This window comes from Neophocaena asiaeorientalis, unplaced genomic scaffold, assembly GCF_003031525.2.
Source record: "Neophocaena asiaeorientalis asiaeorientalis breed wild unplaced genomic scaffold, Neophocaena_asiaeorientalis_V1.1 scaffold433, whole genome shotgun sequence".
Taxonomy (NCBI): Eukaryota; Metazoa; Chordata; class Mammalia; order Artiodactyla; family Phocoenidae; genus Neophocaena; species Neophocaena asiaeorientalis.
Genome location: NW_020175040.1, coordinates 3,022,429 through 3,042,823, shown reverse-complemented (window position 1 = coordinate 3,042,823; position 20,395 = coordinate 3,022,429). Strand labels below are relative to the sequence as shown.

Sequence of the window (20,395 nt, the reverse complement as noted above, 5' to 3'; positions counted from 1 at the left end):
TGACCCCACCCCTGACTGGCTCCACCCCTGATGACCCCACCCCTCCTGGCTCCACCCCTTGCTGGCTCCTCCCCCAGCACCTCCTTCCTGGAAGCCCCGGTCCCTGCCGGCTCCTCAGGTCCCCCTAACCTTCAGGACCCTGCAGGCAGCCCCTAAGCTAGCGCCTATGGGTCGGGTCGCGCCGGGACCAGCCTCAGTGCTGAACAAGCAGCTGCCTCCTGCAGACGCGCCTCAGGATGCCCTCCCCCAGGGCCTGCCCAGCACTCACACGTGCTGGAAGCTGCCCCCAGTGTTTTGCAAATGTCACCCCAGTCTGTTCCCAGCATGCCCACAGGCCAGGGAGCCCATGACCCCGTGTGACAGAGGAAGAGACAGAGGCCCAGAGAGGTTAAGGGTCTTGCCCGAGGCCACACAGCTGCTCCAGGAGCACTGGGCAGAGGCCAGAGCCTCCCAGTCCAAAGTTCCTGCAGGCCATGTGTGCCCCCATCCCTCCCCCGAGCAGCCCTGGGACCTGCATCACCTTTCCTGGACCAGGGCTTTGAAGGCAGCAGGGTCGGAGGCCATGAGGCTCTGGGCCTCTGCGAAGCCCAGCTGCACGGGGTAGTAGCCACCGTTGAACGGGTTGTGGCAGGACGTCTGGTCTGACCCCAGGTCCACCAAAAGCTCCCCCGTCGTGTCCAGTTCACAGACCAGGCGCTCCCTGGGGAGACTCAGGTGGTCAGGGCAGGCAGTGCCAGGGCCCGAACTCAGGGTCCAGCCAGAGGGGCACGCAGCGTTTCCCAGCCCACACGCCCAGTCGCCAGGCATGGAGGCTCATCCTGCTTTCCCTCTGGAAAGATCCCTGGTGGGAGGGCTGCCTGGCTGGGCAAAGGCTGCCGTGAGCTCGGCCAGGATCCGGGCCACGAAGGTTGGGAGCAGAGCCTCAAGCTGACACTGGAAGCCTTGTGTCCCGGGAGCACCTGGCCCGGGACCTTGGCTGGGGGGGGGGCTCACCCGGTGTCCCCAAGGCTGCCAACTCCCCCCACTTACCAAAGATCCACCACGTTGCCATGGTAACCAAGGCTGAGGGCCTCCTTCCTCTTCCTCGCTTCCCTGGAAGGGGCAAGGGCAGGACAGATGGCCCCATCGCACCTGCCCACGGCTACCCACCCCCAACACACAAGCCCCAAGCTGGTGGGGATGCAGAAGGCCCAGGAGGCACCCAAAGCACCACGTGTGAGCGCAGGCCTGAGATGCAGGGACCCATGAGGTGTGTCTTTTGAGGACCCAGGCCTGAGGGGAACAGCAGACTTGAATGCCCTCGGGAGGACTGGCTGGCAAAGGTGACAATCCCTCCCCGCCCCAAGGTGTAGAATTTGATTAGTAGAATTAGGGCTGTTGCTGCGAGGACTCTAAAAGGGATCTTTGCAGAACTCACTCAAGGCAATCCTTAAGTTGCAGATGTCACTAAGGATGACTCTAAACCTTATTTGCGGGACTTCCCTGGTGGCACGGTGGTTAAGAATCTGCCTGCCAATGTGGGTGACAGGGGTTCGAGCCCTGGCCAGGAAGATCCTACATGCCGCAGAGCAGCTAAGCCCGTGCACCACTACTACTGAGCCTGTGCTCTAGAGCCCACGAGCCACAACTAATGAGCCCGTGAGCCACAACTACTGAGCCCGTGAGCCACAACTACTGAGTCTGTGAGCCACAACTACTGGAGCCTGTGCTCTAGAGCCCGCGAGCCACAACTACTGAGCCTGCGCGCCTAGAGCCCATGCTCCGCGACGAGAAAAGCCACTGCAATGAGAAGCCCACGCACCGCAACGAAGAGTAGCCCCCACTCGCTGCAACTAGAGAAAGCCCGCGCGCAGTAACAAAGGCCCGATACAGCCAAAATAATAATAAGTAAATAGACAAACATTATTTGGAAAAATAAAAGGACAAAAAATAAAAGTATATTTGGGGGAAACAGATTTGAATACATGAAAACCCCACAGACATGGGAGGGTCGCCATTCCCATCTCTGCATCTCCGCAGCTCAGGGAGCAGAAATGTGACCAGACGGCGGCTTAAGGCATTTGTTACACTGACTTGGACTGTGTGTGTGTTCATGCGTGTGACCGCAGAATTAAGGACCCAAACTGTGTGTGACAAGAGGGAGCCGGCATGTGGAAGAGGGATATTTAGAGATGACAGAAATGTCCCAGTGGTTGAAAGTGTGTGTGGGTGTGCGAGTGGGCACGTGTGTTCCAGGTGCGCCCACAGGATCGGAGCCAGATCAGGTGAGACCCTTCATGCCACACTAGGAGGTTGGAACTTCTCCTGTGATTAATGGAGAGTTTTCTGCCAGTTTTCAAAGATCTATGTCCAAGAAGTACCCAGCCTTGGTAATGGGAATATTTCTCACACTCTGTGTGTCTTTGAACATTTTTACATAAGCCCCCTGGCGACCTTGGGCGAGTCTAATTGCAGCAGGTGGAGCCCCCCGTGCAGAGGCGAACTCTGCACATGGGGCTCAGTTCTGCAGAGCAAATTCGTTGAGAGGATGCTTCAAAAAGGGCACCTGATCAGCGGCCTCCAGGGCAGCCCTGCCCCGTCCCCGCTGAGATAGCTGAGGAGACGGCACGCAGCGGGGAGGGGCCCAGCGCCACAGGACCAGCCGTGGCCCCCTTGGGGAGGAGGACGGGGCTTGCAGAACCTGACGGGGTCCTGTTGAGGAGAAGCTCCACCTCCCAGGGGTCGAGCAGATCCAAGCAGCACCTACTGTGGGCCAGGTTCTGGGCTGGGCACTGAGACGCCACGGGGAGAAACGCAAGACATGCTCTTTGCAAAACTGTGGCCGAGCGTCGGGGTCACCGAGAAAACTACTGAAGTCTGTTAGACCACGTGTATGGGCACCACGGATGCACACGGGCTTCCCCCACGCGCGCGGAAGGGACCAGCGAGAAGCAGAAATTGAGAAGGTCCCGGCCTGGTCTCCCCCCGAGCCAGACACCGTACCTGAGTCTTTCAATGCAGCGGTCCAAGCTGTCGGTCACTTCCATCAGCCAGCCTTGCTTGTGGCGTTTCATGAGGGCCGCTCCATCCACCTGGGACCACGAGGCACGGGTGTAGATCACCCCCTTTCCCAACAGGGCCAGGCAGACCCTACGAGCTGCTGTCAGTACTGACTCCCCCTCCTGCCTCGCATCAGCACACCTGGATTTCGCTCGGCCCCAGGGCATGAATCACATCCTACCTAATCGCGACTGCCCTCCCACCGCTTCCAGCCTCCCTTGCGGATCAGAACGTCCGTTTGATCCCATACTGACTGATGAAGTAAAAGAAGGAGTTTCTAAGGCATTATTTTCCTGCTAAAATAGGGTCAGCCAAAGCTGGCACTTCTCCTTTGCCCTGCCTTGGATGTAGATGGGATGGCTGGGGCTGGGGCAGCCACTTGTGTGTGCACAAGGGAAGCCCAAGAGAATCTATAGAGATGTTGACCCTGACATTGAGCTGCTGAGCCAATGCCAGCCCTGCTGGTTACGTGAGAAAAATAAAACCCTCTTTGTGTAAGCTGCTCTCGTTGGGTTTTCTGTCACCTCAGCCAAGTGGGCTCCTAACAAGGACACCTGTGCGTGATCCCACAGCTGCGTGCCCCCATGCTTTCCTCCCGGCCGCCCCTCCTCTTCCACTCCCTTCCCCTCTTCCTGCCGGAGGAACTCAGAGCCAGAGGGAAGGTTCCTGCGCTCTCCCCGGCTCTCCCCCCACTGACCGGCCGACCGCTCTGTCCGATATGGGGGAGCCTGGCTCAGTTATTCACAGGCTGCACTCCAGGGCCCCAGGGCAAGGGAAGCCAGGCCTCAGGGTGGCGGCTTCACGGCCGAGTGTAGGCAGGCACTGGCCCTGGCAGGTGACGGGCACTTGGAAGGCAGGGGCATTCGCTGCCCTGGGGACCCAGGCTGGGAGGCCTGCGGGGTGAGGGCGAGATTTAGCCACGTGGACAAGAGCTGACATGACCCAGCACCTCCAGGTGAGGCTGAGTCACCACGCCTTCCCCTGGTGGCCAAACCTGGGGGAGCTGAGCCACTCCTGCAGGAGGAGACCCGGGGCCGGGGGAACACAGAGCGGAAAAGGCCGCGGCCTCCCGGCAACACCCCAAATCCGGACAGTGCGGGATCCTGGTCCCGGGACATCCAGACACCTTCACCGGGGCCGGGGAAACACAGAGCGGAAAGGGCCGCGGCCTCCCGGCAACACCCCGAATCCGGACAGTGCGGGATCCTGGTCCCGGGACGTCCAGACACCTTCACCGGGGCCGGGGAGGGGAGCTCTGCCACCCGTCAGGGGACTCCTGGGACTTGTGTGCGGCACGCAGGGCAGAGTCCAGCGAACGGCGTTAGTTTTGTGTGGGTGATCATTGCTATTTACATAAATGGCCTTGTTCTGTAAGCACTGTTTCTGGATCTGTATTCCCCCAGACACAAGGCCTGTAGGGGCCTTTCCACGTCAGCACCCGCAGACCTTTCGCGGCTCCACAGTCAACCCCATCAGAGGGCACAGGGTGTCCCCTCTCCCTGTCGGTCAGCCGGGTGGCTCGGCTGGGCCACAGGACAAGGCCGCGGTAAGCGACCTCCCTGGCCCTGCCGTGCCCTCCAGGGTAGAATCCAGGAACGGGGTGCCCGGGCACCAGTGCAAACATTTAAAATACTAATAGACAGCATCCCATTCCAGAGTGACTGTCACCAGCAGGGCACAGGCACTCCTGTTTGCATCCTATGATACTTGTCCAACAGCTGAGTTTCTGGCAATGTGATGGGAAATTTTGCTGTTGCCTTAGATTTACTCTTCCCCGAGGACCACTGAGGTCAGGAGACCCTCGAGGCTGCTGTCCCCGGCCACTTTCCGGACCTTCTCTGCTCTGGATCAGGGTACATCCCAATTCTCGCAGATCTGAACGCCAAGCCCGTCCCATAACTGGGACAAAGCACTGGACCACGTCGAACCTCTGCTTCCTCCTCCAGAAAATGGGGAGTCGTGACCCGTGCCTTGCGTGTTTGTGTGAACACGACAGGAGGTAAGAGAATCGTGCTGATATGATAGACATCTACCAGGGAGGCGGGTGAAAGCATCAGACCCCGCCACAGGGCGTGCTCCCTGGTGGCCGCCACCCGTGGCGCCTTTACAGATGGGACCCGAGTTCCCAGGTGGCCCGGGGACACGCGGCGGGGCTGGGAAGCGATTCGGAGGCCTTCCGAGTCCATCCCTCGTCTCACCTGATCCACTGCTGCCACTCCTGCAATTCACTCTTGGGGGTAAAATCACGGGGTCAGAGTTGTCTCCATCTGCGGCTTTGACCGCAGTCACTGGATGTGGCCCTCCCGCGCCCCCAGCCGTGCCGTATAGACCTTGACACCCCAGCCTGTGGCTGCCTGTTCCCCCACGTACCCCCCACCATGGAGGGGGCCAGTTCCACTTTTGTCAGCCTGATGGCGAAAAGGCTTTGCCCTGGTCAGCGGTTCTCAGATTCCTTTTCCAGGTAACCCCTTCCCACCTCTATGGTGATGTGCATCTTCTCTTTGGTCAACTGCTCACAGCGCCTGGGGTCAGCACTCACGGGCAGCCAGACCGGGTCTGACTCTGCAGCTCTGCCCCCTTTAAACTTCTCTCCTGAGCCTGCAGGACAGCAGCACGGGGGCTGGTCCATGGCCACACTCAGGACGCCGACCGGACACCGACCATCCCTCTGCTCCCACTGGTACAGAAGAGGTCAGGCCTCATAACAAATAATAGTAACAGCAACTTATTATATAATAACAGTAACTACTTATGACGAAGGAAAAAGGTAATTGGGTTTCTGAGCCTCAGTTTCTTCCTCCACAAAATGGGTTAATAAGGGCCCCTAGCTCAGAGGCTTCTGTAAATCCTAGAACAAGTGGCGGCGACCATGGTTACAATCATTCATAGGGTCTCAGCCTGAGGCCCAGCGGGGTGGTTAGGATGCCAGCGCACCGCTCCCAGAGACCCACAAACACGTGCAGATCAGGGCTGTCCTGTCGCATTCTTTACATCCCCAGAACACTGGGAACAACCCAAACCGGGTGGCAAGTGAGCTAAATAAATAACAGCGCAACTGAGCACTGCCGGTGAAACCCAGCAAGTCAGCCCGAATCCCGAGGAGGGGCCAGGTGCGGAGGGCGTGGTCCCTGGCTGTCGAGTCACCCCCGCCGAGCGCCCGCGCACACACACGGGATGTCGGGCAGGACACAGGAGGCGCTGTGAATGAGGGCGTCCGGGCGGGAGGAGGTTCCCTTCTCGCTGTGGCTCCTTCTACAACGTCTGAGGGAACACCTCCCGTTGGAGCGTTAATGTGACAGCGCGCTCAGGGGCTGCACAGACAGACGCGCCGTCCGAGCTCACAGAACGGAGCACGTGACGTGTGCGTTTGCGCATTCGTTACATGTAAATTTCACTTCAAGACCAAGAAAACTGTGGGGACTTCCCTGGCGGTCCAGTGGCTAAGACTCCGTGCTCCCAACGCAGGGGTCCCAGTTGGATCCCTCGTCAGGGAACTAGATCCCACACGCATGCCGCAACTAAGAAGCCCGCGTGCTGCCACTAAGAAAGTCTTCGTACTGCAACAAAAGATCCCGCACGTTGCAGCTAAGACCCAACGCGGCTAAATAAATAAATAAACATTTAAAAAAGAAAAAAAACTATGGACAAATACTGAATTCCAGGCAACAATATTTGCAGCTTACTTTGAGACGCATCCAAAAAATGATCGTGGATATAGGGATGGGTAGACAGACAGGTAGGAGCTCACGTGAGTTTAGTAGCATGTTAATCACAGAATCTTGGTGCTCCCTATTAATTCTGTCAATTTTCTGTATGTTTGAAACCGATAGTAAATTGTTGCAAAAGTAGGATTCAAACTGTAGGTTCACTTGCTCACACCTATATGAAAACTGTAGGCATATCTATGAAAACTAGCAGAAAACACATAAATGCGAAACCGTGCTGTAGAGCTTCGACTGTGAGGGCTTTGCAAAGTTGCAGGTACTGCTGCCGCGTTGCTTCATAATGAAGCCTGGCGAAGGCGGAACATAAGCCGAAACAGTACTTACATGGTAACCCCCATGGCAAAGAGCTTCTCGTACTCCATCCTGGAGGAGTAGTTGGGAATGACCTGCACAAGAGGGCTGGGCTGAGGGCTGGGGGCGGCACCGTGCCCTTGGGGACGATGGCTCGGCGGGTGTGCGGGCACCTGGCCCTCCCCGCTGCCCTGGGACCCACCATCCCATTGGTGATGACCAGCCTCGGGGCCCCGGGGCTGCTGGGGAAGAGGCCCAGGGGGTGTCCGCTATACATGACCAGCGTCTGCTCCTCTGTCATCTGGGACAGGTAGGACATGGTCAGCCAGAACTGCGGGGAGAGCGAAACACGGGGGCTCTGTGAGCGGGGGCCCTGCACCAGCCCCAAGCCCCCCCCCCAGGCCCTAGCCGTCCTGCCCGGAGCCCTCTACCCTCCAGTGGCTCTCCCTCAGGACCTCCGACGTCCCCAAGTAGCCTCCGGGGCTGGGATCTCAGGCATCGGGGAGGCAGAGCCCGAGTCCTGAGCCTGGTCTGTAAGGTGCTTCCAGGCCAGAGGACGTGGGGGAAGAAAGGCCTGGGGTCAGGGCGGGGCCAGGCCACACAGTCCAGCGTACCTGAGCCCAGTTGCTGAACACCTGCCCGTTTCCTCCGTAGGTCACGAGCTCCTGGGGAAACTGGGGAGGACATGATGCTGTCTGAGATGGGGGCCTGGAAGGGAGGCCCCTGCCTGCGCCGGGCTCAGGGGCCAGGTGGCCGATGGCCCCCGAAGGACGAGTGGGGGGCAGGGGAGGAGCCAGAAGGGGCAAGGCCCGGGGACAGTGGCCCACCCGTGACCGGGTTAGGGTCCAGCCTGGGATGAGCGTCAGAGCTGGGTCTGAGGAAGCTCCCGCCACTACCTGGAGTGGTCACATCCTAGGACCCTTTCACCCTCAAGTAAAATACTCAGGGACCCCCGAAGCCTAACCTTCCTTGAATATGGGTGTCAGAGGTACAGACTGGCGCTCAAGGACGCCGGGAAGGGCACGTGTAGCCACTGAGCACTTGAGCCACAGCCCGTCTGACAAGCTCTGGGGGTAAAATACACCCCTGGTTTCAAACACTCAGTAGGAAAAAAACACCGCAGAATATTTATATTGATGGTCACATGTTAAATGATAATATTTTTAGTAGGAGAAAAACACTAAGAACATTTCTACTGATGATCACACGTTAAATGATAATATTTTGGGTATACTAGGACAAAACACAGTGTTAGATCTGTTTCTTTTCAGTCTGCACATGGCTATCAGAAAATGTAAAATTACACGTGTGTCTGCTGTGCCAACGCTGGTGTCGTGGTGCCGACGCTGCACCGCAGTTACCGAAGACGCAGCTGCTAGGGGCGCCCTGGAGAAGCGGATGATGTCCTCTCTGCACGGTCTTTGCAATTTCCCTCAAATCTATCATTATTTCTAAATAAAAAGCTTGAGAGCGTTTCATGCGTTTCTCCCATTCCGTCTCCACTGCTGGCCCCCGGCCCCCGTTTCCTGGCCTTTACCTGGGCCACGGCAGGGTCCTGCTGGCCCCTGGCCCCCGTTTCCTGGCCTTTACCTGGGCCACGGCAGGATCCAGGTTGTTCATGATCATATGCATGATAGCTGCAGCCGCTCTCGTCCGGCAGGGGTACTGCTCCACTGGGTAGGCCCTGCAAAGGGGGCGCAGCTGCCAGGCCTGACGACGGGCGGGCACAGGCTTCCTTCCCGCTAAAGCTTGGGCCCAGCCTGGGCCGGGCGCAGAGGTGGACAGCCAGCCCTGGCATCCCGCAGAAGGCGCCTCGGAACTCCTAGCAGGAGGTGTTTCCAAACGCCCTCCTGCTTTGTGCCCGGCCCCTCCCACCCAGGCCGTCCTCCCTCCCCAGTGGGCAGGCTCCGACTGGGATAAAGCAGACTGCAAAGCAAAGCTGAGGCCTCTCCTGCAGGTGGACTCGATTCATCCGTCCTTTCCTTCGGGCCATCGGTGCTCCTGGGCACCCATTCTGCAGGGGGCGCCAGGCCAGCAGCCCCAGACAGGAGCGGAGGGCAGGTGGCTCCCGCTTTGCGGGGTCATTCCAGACAGTCTGCGCTTCCGGCATTTCCAAGAACAGTGGTGCTCAGAGTGCGATGCCCGGGCAGGGGCAGCATCTCCTGGGGACGGTAAGGAAGGCAGATCCTCCTGCCAGGACCCGGCAGCAGCCCCAAGCCTGGCCCAGGGCAGACGCATCCATGGGCCTCCCAGTGGGAACAGCCTGGACCTCCCCCTCATTGTGTCCTGACCGCCAGCAGGGTCCCTCCAGGGAGCCTCCCACTCTGGGCCCCTGTGAATCTGTGGCCGCAGCACTCACTTCATTTCAATGTCGGGGCAGAAGCGGTACATGTAGATGTGCCCATACAGTCGCAGCTCCTGGGCGAACTCGGGGGCCAGCAGCTCCTGGGTGTCCGGGGGGAAGTACCGAAGGGCATTCCTCAGCGCCAGCTGGGGGTGGGGGAAGGGGAGAGGGGTGAGGATGGCGGGGGTGTGGGCTCCAGGCCAAGATCTCCCCACCTGGATTTGCCTCTGCACCACTCAGAAACCCAGGGCCCCGTCCAGAGACTGCCTGGTTCTCACCCCGGGCCAGCCTACCGTGATGCCTCCTGCAGGAAGCCTTCCCTGACTGCCCTTCCTGCTTCCCTCGGCAGCCCTCGAGTCCCTCCGTCTTCTTGCTCACCGGGGGACCAGGCTGCTCGACCCAAGGCAGGGACCAGAGAGGGGCTGCCCCGAGGCCCGTGGCTACAGCGGCACGCGCAGACTCGGGGGGAGGGCAGGCTGACAAGCCAGGGCCGGAGGCTCCTTGTGCAAGTGCGGAGCAGCACCCAGCGTGGCCGGTGGCCTCGGGCGGCACACAGCTCCGGGAGGCCCGGGGCAGTGCCTGGAGCCGGGACAGGCGCCCAAGAGCAGGAAGAAGTGTCTAAGGCTTCTCATCGCACACCGTGGAGAGCGGCCCGACTCCTGCCCCCGTCAGCCTTCTCCAGGCGGCCCTCGTGCTCCTGTCCGGCCCCTTCCCTTCCCGCTGCCCCAGCCCCCGTGCCAGCTGCCTCCCTGGGAGCCCCCTCCTCGAAGCCCCAGTCCAGACGCCCGTCCTTGGGGCCCGCCTTGACCGTGCGGTCTTGGCTCTCAGCACCCCCATGCTTCTCTCCCACAGGCTCTGCGTCTTCGGATGCTTCACCATTGGCTCCTTGCCTCCCATCAGTCTCGCTGAGCTCAAGCAGGGCCAGGGTCCCGGCGGACCCTTCACAGTGCTCCCCCTCCCACCACCCGGCAGGAGCGTGCGGCTGGGGGCGCGGGGTGACGACCCTGTGTCGGGGCGGACGTCGAGGCCACGCCTTCAACCAGCTGACCCTGGAGAACGAACTGCTTTGGGGGCGTGATGAGGGGCCGGTGTGAACGCATTCATTCGACACACGGCCACTGAGGGGGAGGCAGTGTGAGCCTCAGAGAAGATGGGTGGGCAGAGGTGACGGGAGAAGAGCCTGTGGCCCCGGCCTGGGCCCTGAGGACACCAGCGTGTGGGCAGGCAGGGCGCAGGGCCAGCCCGGGAGACAGAGAGCCGGGACCCAGCCAGGAGGACAGCCTGCCCCGTGTGCCCTGAGGTCCAGCACCGCGCGACAAGGGTGTCACTGGGGACCTGGGGGCACATGGGATGGGAGGAGAGAGGAGGGGGAGGGCGGCGCAGGAGGAAGCCGAGGGCAAGAAGGGCAACGAGGGAAACTCCAGCTCAGGAGTGACGGGGACTTGACAAGGTTTGCACAGCGAGTCCCTCTCTAAGGTCCACGTGGAATAAAGCACGTAATCCCTGCTCTCTTGGAAAAATCGAAAGGCGGCTAGAAATACGTCCACAGGCGGTGCTCAGACTCCAGCGGACTCGAGAATCGCGCAGAGGGTCAGGTGCATCGGAGGGCTGGGCCTGCCCGCAGCGTCTCTGACTCACGTTTCTGACGGGATCCCAGCTGCTGCCGCTGGTCCGGGACCCCCGGGGAGGCACGAGAGAGCCACGCACAGCAGCAGGGCGGGAGGGGAAGAGGCCGGCGTGGGGAGGGCATGCTGCAGAAGGCCAGGGACACGGCTTCAAGGGCAGGCAGGGCTAGGCGTGCGCCAGAGCTCAGGAGGGCTGGGCCCTTCAGGGTCGTGCCCGTCGCCTCGGCCTGGGCCTCTGGGGTCCATGTTACACCTCGACGCAGCGGTTGGGTGGTTTTTTCTATCAGTGTACATCTTCCAATCAGAGCTTGCCAAGAGAAACTGAACATTTACAGAAAAGTTTCAAAAGCAACGTGTCACACACACACACTCCACGGGAGGCGTGACCTTACTACACGGGCCCTAATACATCCTACCCAACTGGAGCTTCTTTTATTTCATTTTCTAACGAATACTGGTTCCGACCCCCTAAGCCCACTTCCCAGCTGCTGGGCTATTGCTCCCTGTGGACAATTTCCATCTCAGGATTTGCTGAATTTCTCTTTATCCCTGAAATTCAGAAAACTAGCCTGGATATGTCTTCACGTGGACTATTGTACGTTGGGGTTTCTTTTGGTTCTTTCAACGATAAACTGTCTTTGTATCTGAAATTTCACATTTCTACTAGTTCAGCAAAGTTGTCTTCTGTTACACTTTTGTTCAATAGTTTTATCTTCTGTGTCTGAATTTACGTAACAGGCCTGCAGTGACTATTCCTTGAGTGAAAAACTTAAAGCAGCAGCTCTGCTGGCCTGGATTCAATACCCCAAGCTCTGAATGGGGGCAGTTCTTGGGGTCAGGACGAGAAAATGCAATTCGGACAGGCGTGTGACCTTCCCCCCGGGGGGATGAGAGGCAGTCCCAGCAGAGGAGGCCCCATGAGGACAGGCCAGGTGGAGAGGTGGGACGGTTTCCCGATGAGCTCGGAAAGGCAGGCACAGCTGCCTACCAGGCCCTGCTAAGCACCGGCTGGACCAGCCCGGGAGGCCGCCCGCCTGCTTCTGCATCTCTCGGGGCGCCAGCTTGGCCGTGTCGCTGGAAGGACTAACGAGACAACACGCAGGGCCTGGCACACCGCGCAGAGATGCGCCCTCCTGTCCCTGTAAAGACACCCAAGCCGGAGCCTGGGCCATTTCTTGCTTCCCCCCCTCCCCAGCTTTGCAGCTTCCTTGTTAAAAGGTCTTCAGTTTACTTCAAATGCTGCCAGGAAGAGCCCGTGGGGGCCATACTTGGGGATTCACCCCCGGGGTCAGCTGGCACTCATGCCGCAGTGCTACCGCCTCAGCTCCACGGCAAGTCTGCCCCGGAGGGTCTGCTGTGTAGCACGTGGATTTTCACAGGTGAGATTGTGGCCTGTTAATCATAGAATGCACTTACCAGTGGGCTCTTACTGGCAAAATCAGAAGCATCTAAGGCACATAAACTGGACAGAATTCCAGAGACCTCCATCTCCCCGACCTTGACCTCAAAGGCATAAGAAGCGGACAAGCTCAGTGGCCTGTACCCTTAGGATCATGGGATTATTTCATAAAAGTCCCGTGTTCAGCCATTGGGCTGGAGAATTCTGGGTGCCTGATGGGATGGGGGACAGAATTATGGGCCCCAACGATGTCCACACCCTATTCCCCGGGAATATGTCACGTTACATGGCAAAAGAGACTTTGCAGATGTGATGACAGAAGGATTTTGAGATGTGAGATGATCCTGCCCATCCAGGTCAGCCCTAGTAATTACGAGCGTCCTTCTGAGAGGAGAGGGGAGGCTCAGAGTAAGAAAGAGGGATTTCAATGTGCTGTGCTGTCAGCTTTGAAGACGGAGGATGGGCCCAGGAGCCCAGGAACGCAGGCACCTCTGGAGGCTGGAAAATGATGCAGCAGGGCTGGCGCTTCAGGAGGCTCTGAGGGGAGAATCCCTGCCCTGTCTTTTCCAGCCGGCACACCTCACCTCTCTGAACTTCAGCCTCCTCTTCTGTAAAAGGAGCAGACGGCCCCCACCTCACAGGGCTGCTCACCCGGCATCTGGCACACATGGGCCACTGGGGGCCCAGCTGCCCGGACGACCGTCTGCACACTCACGGCCTCCACGCGGGGCCCCTGTCCACCTGCCCCCCTAGGAGCTCTGCACCAGCCCTCGCTCTCTGTGGGCGGCATGCCAAGCAGCAACTCGCACTGCTGCTCCGAGACCTTCATGGGCTTCTGACACAGCGCACACTGGTGGGCATCCAGGACCCCCAGTAGTCAGGCTGGGCCTGGCTCTTGAGGTCGGCACCCAGCCTGGGCCTACGCGGGGCCTCGTCCACCCCAGCCTGCTTTGCACAGGCCCGTCTCTGCATCTCCGCTCACCGCCTCCTTCTGTCCCAGATGCCTCGCCTCTCAGATGTCCAAGTCTGGGAACGTTGCCCCTGGTGCCAAGACCACCTCCTCCAAGAAGCTTTCCTAGGTTTCTCCTGCCCGCTGAACTCTTGGAGGGTGTTGGTTCGGGCGCTTAGCACATGGTCTTGTTCACTCATTCAACAAACAGCTCTGGCATCGCTGAAGACCCAGAAGTGAGCCCCACAGAACCCCACCCTCAAGAAGCTGAGGACTATGGTCAGCAGTGGTGGGAGGTCTTCAGACCTGGGATCTCAGGTCCAGCACAGCCCCTGAGGGTGGGGCACGCTTTGGGGAAATATCGGTAAGAGAAGCTGCACGTGGGGGAGCGGGGATGCCGAGGACGTTTCTAAGAGGATGTGACGAGACCCTCCCTCTGCACTACAGTCCCAGTGACTGAAACCCGACAGCCAGACCATCCTCTGCGTTTCAACAGAAATCCACTTAAAGAAGAACAAAGAGTGGAGCATGTTTTCGTTCGTCCAAACCACAAAAAACAACAACAGTTCAAACAATGGGGCAGCTCCAAACGCACCAACAAGGAACAGCCTCAAAAGAAACCAGCCTGTATGGAAAACTTCCACTTATGCTTTTAAGAAGGATGGACACACACACCTTGTGCGCACATAGAAAGTGTCTGGAAGGAGACACCAAAAGATTAGGAAACGTTATAATATTTGACTTATCTCTTAAAACTACCTTTAAAAGCTTATGTCAAAATTCAAAGGGACGTTTAAATAAAACAGAAAACCAGCCACAGGAAAGCGTAAAGCCGGCCGCTGAGGAAGCCGTCCCTGGGTCTAGGCCTGTCCAGGAGGAGCTCTCGTGTCCTCTCGCAGGTCCCGGCGGGGAGTGGACGCGTGGGCCCTCCAACACCCACCGCTCCTCCGACCCGGCTGGCGTCCTACACTTCAGTCCAGCCGGGACACTGTGGACCACAGTCTGCCCAGAGCCCACCCACGGGCTAAGGGCTCAGCCCCAGGAGAGGGCCCCGCTTCAGACGCCAATTACACGCCCCATTGTCGCCTGTGCTCCTGACCAACCAGCTAGAAATGGGGAGCCCACGCCCCACCTCAGGTTTAATAATTCGCCAGAATGGCTCACAGAACTCAGGGGAACACGTTCGCTGGTTTATTACATAACAAAGGATGTGATGAAGGGTACAGGTGAGCAGCAACCCTCGGCGGGGGTGGGGGAAGGGGCAGGCGCCCCCCCCCCCCCTTTTTTTTGCGGACGCCGCCCCCCCCCCCACATCTCCACGTGTTCACAAACCCAGACACTGCCAACCCTGTAGCTGGGGGATTGGTAGGCGTAGGCATGATGGATCATTAACTCCATTCCTGGCCCCTCACGGTGAAAGTTCCAACGTGCAACCACGGCTTGGTTTCTCTGGTGACCAGCCCCGACCAGGAGCCCCCGGAGTGGCCTCCTACCGCCCAGGGAATTGCAGCAGAACCCGGGTCAAAGACCAAACAGCAGCAGGAAGGGGGAGGGGCACAGAGCCATACGCCTCTTTCTCCCTGTCCCCCAGGACCAGCAGGCTGCAGGCTCCCCACGCCCCGGGCGCCCACACCGAAGATTCAGCCCCTTCCACAGCTCAGACTCCCCAGACCGCATGCCACCCCGCTCCAAGGGCCCGCGCCCTTCAGCTGATCCCATCACCGCCCATCAGGGCGTCCCCTGGCATGCGTAGGCGGCACAGCCCTCTGGGTCCCCACGCCAAAGGTCGAGGCATCGGTGCCCAGCAGGAAGGTGACAAGGGTGGAAACTCTAAAGTCCGCCTGATCCCCCGGCAGCCCCTCCAGTTTGCACGCCCTGTGCCTCCCCTCCCACGGCCGCCCCGGGAGGGCGGCAGCCTCTGTCCGGGTGGCGGGACCCCTCTTTTAATCTCTGCGCTCACTTGTATTCGCTACTTTCCCCCAGGGTTCCTGAAGTTGTCAAGCCATCCTCAGTAAAGGAAAACAGGAGAAAGCTCTTTTTCGGCCTCATTCCGGCCACCTGCGCACACCTGTGTGTCATGGCCAGGAGGGGGGGCACCTGGTGGCTCAGGCTCCGGAAGCCGGGGCGGGACTTGCAGTCCGGCTCCTGCGCTCACTTCGCCTTCCTGGGCTGGAGGCGGCCACAGGCCCCCCGCTTTCTGGCTGGGTGATCGTGAGCCCCAGGGTCCCTCCCCATCAGTAAATGGGGGCCGGAGTCCTACACCCCAGGGCGGCCGCTGGGCAAAGAATGAGGGATATTGGGTGTGAAGCAGTCTGGCACACACGGCTCAGAGCAGGACGTGGGCACTGCCCAGCCGGTCCACCCAGAGGGCAAACGGCCCTGCAGGAGGGGGCCCAGCCTCTTACCTGCTCCTCAGCGGGGCTGAGGCCGGGGGTCCTGACCGGGGCGTGGGGCACCCCGGCCCGGCGTCCCCGGTTCTCCGGGAGAGGCCGCAAGGGCAGGCCGGAGCACAGCGCCTGGAGGCGGGACATGTCTGGCAGACGCGAGGCGGAGGCGCACTCTGCGTGGGCCGCGGAGGGACTGGGCAGTCGAGGTCCGGCTGGGCGGGGTCCTCTGGCTCCAGGCCCACCCCCTCCAGCCCCTCCGGAAGGAGCCGTGCGTAGGTCGGAGGTCGTAGGGTCACGGCCCCAGGCTGGCGGCCCGCAGTGTCGACCTGGGGGCGGTGTCCTGGGAGAGGCAGGCTCCGTGCCAGGGACGCCTGGGTGAGGGTTCCTTTGTCCTTTTAGTGGGGTGCTGGCCCTGAGGGGTGTGTCTTCTAGGACACAGCACGGGGAGCGCTCTCGTGTTCGGGTTTGTCTCGTGGGGGAGTTACACCAGGCAGGCGACGGGATGATGGGGGGCCCGTGACACCGGCCCGGCACAGAGTGTGGTGGCCCTCGTATCCCTCCTCCCTGCCCCCTGGGTGACAGGGGTGGCGGGAGCCCGGCCAGCGGGAGCCACACCCTCCTCAGCCCCCACTGAGGTGCGGGCCGCCCCACTCCTCCCCAGGCTCTCAGCGAGCCCCATCCCACGAGCGCCCTGTGGGAAGGTGCTGCGTCTTCGCCCCGCACTCCGGGTGGGGTGGCTGAGGCCCAGGGGCCGCTAGAATCCCGGGGGCCCGGGGAGGCAGCACACCTGGCTGTGGACCCAGCTCAGCTGCGGGCCAGCCCTGCGGCCCAACGCAAGGGGTGGGAGGCGCGCAGCCACCAGGTGAGTGCCCGGCGTGGGGCCTGCACTTGGCACGAGAGCAGGACGGCTGACGCCTCCGGGTGTTTACTCCTCGGAGCACCGCACGTCATCCGGGCCACCCTGTCCCGTTTCATAGGTGTGGAAACTGCCCAAGGCCACACAGCTAGTCCTGGTGGAGCTGGGATCTGGGCCCCTGGAGCCGAGGGGTCTGGCTCCAGCCGCCCCTCGGCCTCCCAGATCTCCGGCCGGGCAGCGAGCGTACTCTCGTGTCCAGGTGGCGGGGAGGCTGCCTCGGCGGGTGCACGCAGGCTCGCAGCCGTCCATCCAACGCTCCCTCCAACACCAGGGACCGGGCAGGGTCCTGGCCCGGCACCACTACGGGCACTGGGGACAGGCCCCTGCCTGGGCCTGCAGGTCACGCAGCTGTGACCGCCAGCAGCCGGTACCTGCACCTCCCGCTCAGAGGGGGGCTGGAAGGGCTGGAGAATCGCCAGCCCCCTCCCCATCTGCTGGGGAGCAGCTCTCCGCCAGCAACAGCAGTGGGCCAATACCCCAGCGTCCTCGCCCCGGCAGGGCATGGGTGGAGGCAGCAGCTCTGGGGAGCCCCTGGCAGGAGTGGGCTGAGCTGCCCCGCGGGTATCCCCATCCCATGCCCCCAACAGACGGGCTGTACCGAGACCTCCACTCAGGATTTGCTTCTGGGCGAGGCCTCAAGAGAAGCCACAAAATCCAACACTTTTTGTGAAATCTCATTTTTAAATGTTTGCAACCAATTAAAAACATTTTCCGCTGTCCTGAACCGAAGGGGGGGACTGTGTCCGTGTCCTGGTTGTGACCTCGGGCTACAGACAGCAGGACGCTACCACGGGGGAACAGGGCACCCGGGTCTCTCTTATTATTTCTTACAACTGCACGTGAATCTACAAGGATCCCCAAATAAACAGTTTAATTTTTAGACACCCTAAAAGCTATTTAAAAGCACTGGGATCTCACAGATGTTAAATATGGCAGACAGGTAAGTGGAATCTGGCTATACCACTCATGAGCTGTAGGTCCTTGGGTCAGTTCCTCAGCCTCTCTGTGCCTCAGCTTCCCGGTCTGTAAAATGAAACCAGTAACAGTAGCTACCTCACGCGATCTGTCTGAGTATTAAACGAGGTAACACACGTGAAGGTCTTAGAAGAGCACCTGCACAGAATCAGCACCGGGTAAGATGTTATTTTTCTAATTGTTGCCACTATCAAAAAAGCAAGGAACAGAGCAACGTAATAGCACAGAAAGCGAAGAAAACGTATACACGTGGGCGTGAACTGTCTCTGAAGTATCCACAAGGAACTGGGAGAGAACAGGAGGAAAGGAGACCCTTCCCTGTAAGACTGGTGCTTTCCACATTGTCAGGGCACTAAATTGTACACTTTTCAATGAGTAATTTTATGGTACCTGAATTTCACTTCAATTCAAGAGAACTGTGGAGTTTTTGAATTTTGGTCCATGGACAAACCAAATAAATAAAATGTAGAACAAGGAGTAAAGAAAGGCAGGCAGGCCCTCAGCATGTGCCTCCCTGGGCCTCAGGCCTCGGGCTCCTGGTGCTGGCCGTGGCCTGTCCTCTTCAGCATCGAGTGCCTGCCTCAGTCTCCCCTCCCGTCACTCCCAGCTGCTACTCCTGTCCTGGCCAGCCTCTCTTCCTAGTACCTGGCGACCAGCACCGAAAGCCCAGCCCTGCCCGCCTGGTACCACCACGCAGGCCACACCGGGCCCCAATCTCTGCCGTGTCACCAGCAGGCCCATCAGGCCTTCTCGAGCCAGGCAGGACCTCTGTCCCTTGGCCCATCAACCTAGTGCCTGCTTCCCCTCCAGCCACTCTGCCGCCCTGGGTGGCTCCTCTGAGGCACCCTGACCTCTGACCCCTCTACTTTCAAAGTATAGCCGGGGCCCTGAGACCACCGCAGCCTGGTCCACACCCCTCACCTCTCCCAGAGTCGGCCCAGCCTCCCGCCTTCCCCCCTCCTCCCGCCAACCTGTAGTCCATCGGCAGCGGGGCAGTTAGAACAGCCCACACCGTGGCCCACGACGGGCTGGGGACGTGGACGCCCTATCTGCTCCGCCTTGTCCACCTCAGAGCCCCCTTGCTGCTTCCCGTTCAAGGAGCATGTGCATCTTTACGCGCTTGGTGGTTTTAAACATGCCGGCAGATCCCTGCTTGGGTGCTTCTCTGAGTGAGGCTGGGGCGGCCCTAGCGGTTCCCGGGGAAGCAACAGGAGGCAGCCTGAGGCTCTGTGGGAGCAACCCCCGGAGCCAGACCCCACTTGGGGCGTGAGGAGTGCGAGTGCTGCGGTGTCCGCCCAGCTGTGCCGGAGCCGTCGGGTCGGCCAGCCTGGGCCGGCCTCCGGACGACCAGTCCCAGCTGCCGTCTGACGCGGTAGCGTGAGATCCCCAGTGAAAAGCACCCACCGGAGCCCCTTCCCCAATTCCTCACCCACTAAATTGTGAGCGAAATTGAAATGTTTAACGCCTAAGTTTGAGGGCAACAGCTACTAGCTGGGCGCCTCAGGGCCTCCGCAAGGGCTGTTCCTTCTGCAGCTTGCCACCTACTCACCTCTGCTGCTGGCACCCCCGAGGCTGGCCCCGCACACCTCCCTCTGCCCCACCCTTATTTTCTTCATAGCACGTTTACCACCTGCCGTGATCGCACATGTTCGCCCCTTTTCCTATGCCCTCCCCCATCCATACTGTAGCCCACGAGGGCAGAGAGCGCCCTGTCCTGTTCTCCCCTAGGGTCTCAGCACCCAGTGGATACCCAGTGCCTGTTGAACGAGGGATTGAATGCATGCGAACTCCCGTGAGAGGGCAGAGGCCGCAGCTGGCGTCTTCTCAGGGGAGCTGCCAAGGCCCTGGGCCTCTGGCGAGGCGTGCTCTGACCCTCTGCCATTTGAGACCTATCATAGCATTCGGAGCCATATCTTTAAGACAGCAGAACTATTATTTATTTAATATTCTCCTTTAAATAGACCTTTAAAACTTACACATAACGGGAACGAATTTTTATATCAGCACCTTAACAGAAACCAGAGTCACCTGCCAGAAACAGACAGTTAACTGTAAAAATAAAATAATCATCAACGTCAAGTACTTAGATGGCACTCATTGAGTGCCAGACGCCGTGCCAAACATCTCCTGTGTCTCATTTAGTTCCCACAACATGATGAGGTGTGTCCTAGTACTATCCCACTGCAAAGGGAACTGGGGCACAGAGAGGTTAGGCCACTTTCTTGATCTCACACAGCACGTAAGTGGCACCACCAGGGTTGGAATCACCAGATTCTTCAAAAGCAGTTCAGAAACGCAGCCTTTCCCACACGCTCACACTGCTCAGTGTTGGCTCAAGCACACACACCACCGTGTAAAAACAAGGCTACAGGGTGGGCTTGGGAGGAGAAAGAGACACCCTTGGGCCTGATTCCGGGAAGGGGGGTTCCGGGGGAGTCACGTATAGGCGGCTAGTGCCCCAAGCCAGCCCCTGGACCCCTGGTACGTAACGCAGCAAAAAGGCAACGGGACACCGTGCTCCCCCGGCCCGCTCATCCGCCAATGTGACAAGGCTTCTCGTCCTCGGGTGGAGGATGGCGCCCCCAGACGAGCGGAAGAGGACAGAGCCGCGCCGGCGACAGGGCTCCCTCCACCCAGTCTCCACCCTTCGCGCCCTGGACCACTGCTCGGCTGCCCCGCTGAACTGGGTGGGGGCCGGGCAGACTGGCCCACCGATCCGCCTCGCCCACCTGCCTGGTCCCCAGC

The 20,395-nt window shown here is 59.9% G+C and overlaps 1 protein-coding gene across 1 annotated transcript in view; it reads right to left on the bottom strand.

Moving 5' to 3' along the window:
- UROC1 (urocanate hydratase 1) overlaps window positions 1-15,919 on the bottom strand; it is a 30,921-nt gene extending 15,002 nt beyond the window's left edge. The window contains exons 1-11 of the mRNA XM_024763400.1: window positions 15,778-15,919; window positions 9,415-9,545; window positions 8,646-8,739; window positions 7,670-7,729; window positions 7,258-7,386; window positions 7,089-7,150; window positions 6,209-6,300; window positions 5,516-5,637; window positions 2,983-3,071; window positions 1,030-1,092; window positions 521-700 (exon numbers count right to left, since the gene is read on the bottom strand). Of these exons, the coding sequence (XP_024619168.1) occupies window positions 521-700; window positions 1,030-1,092; window positions 2,983-3,071; window positions 5,516-5,637; window positions 6,209-6,300; window positions 7,089-7,150; window positions 7,258-7,386; window positions 7,670-7,729; window positions 8,646-8,739; window positions 9,415-9,545; window positions 15,778-15,903 (1,148 nt within the window). The 5' untranslated portion in view covers window positions 15,904-15,919. The remainder of the gene's footprint in view (window positions 1-520; window positions 701-1,029; window positions 1,093-2,982; window positions 3,072-5,515; window positions 5,638-6,208; window positions 6,301-7,088; window positions 7,151-7,257; window positions 7,387-7,669; window positions 7,730-8,645; window positions 8,740-9,414; window positions 9,546-15,777) is intronic.
- Window positions 15,920-20,395: the final 4,476 nt, after the last annotated feature.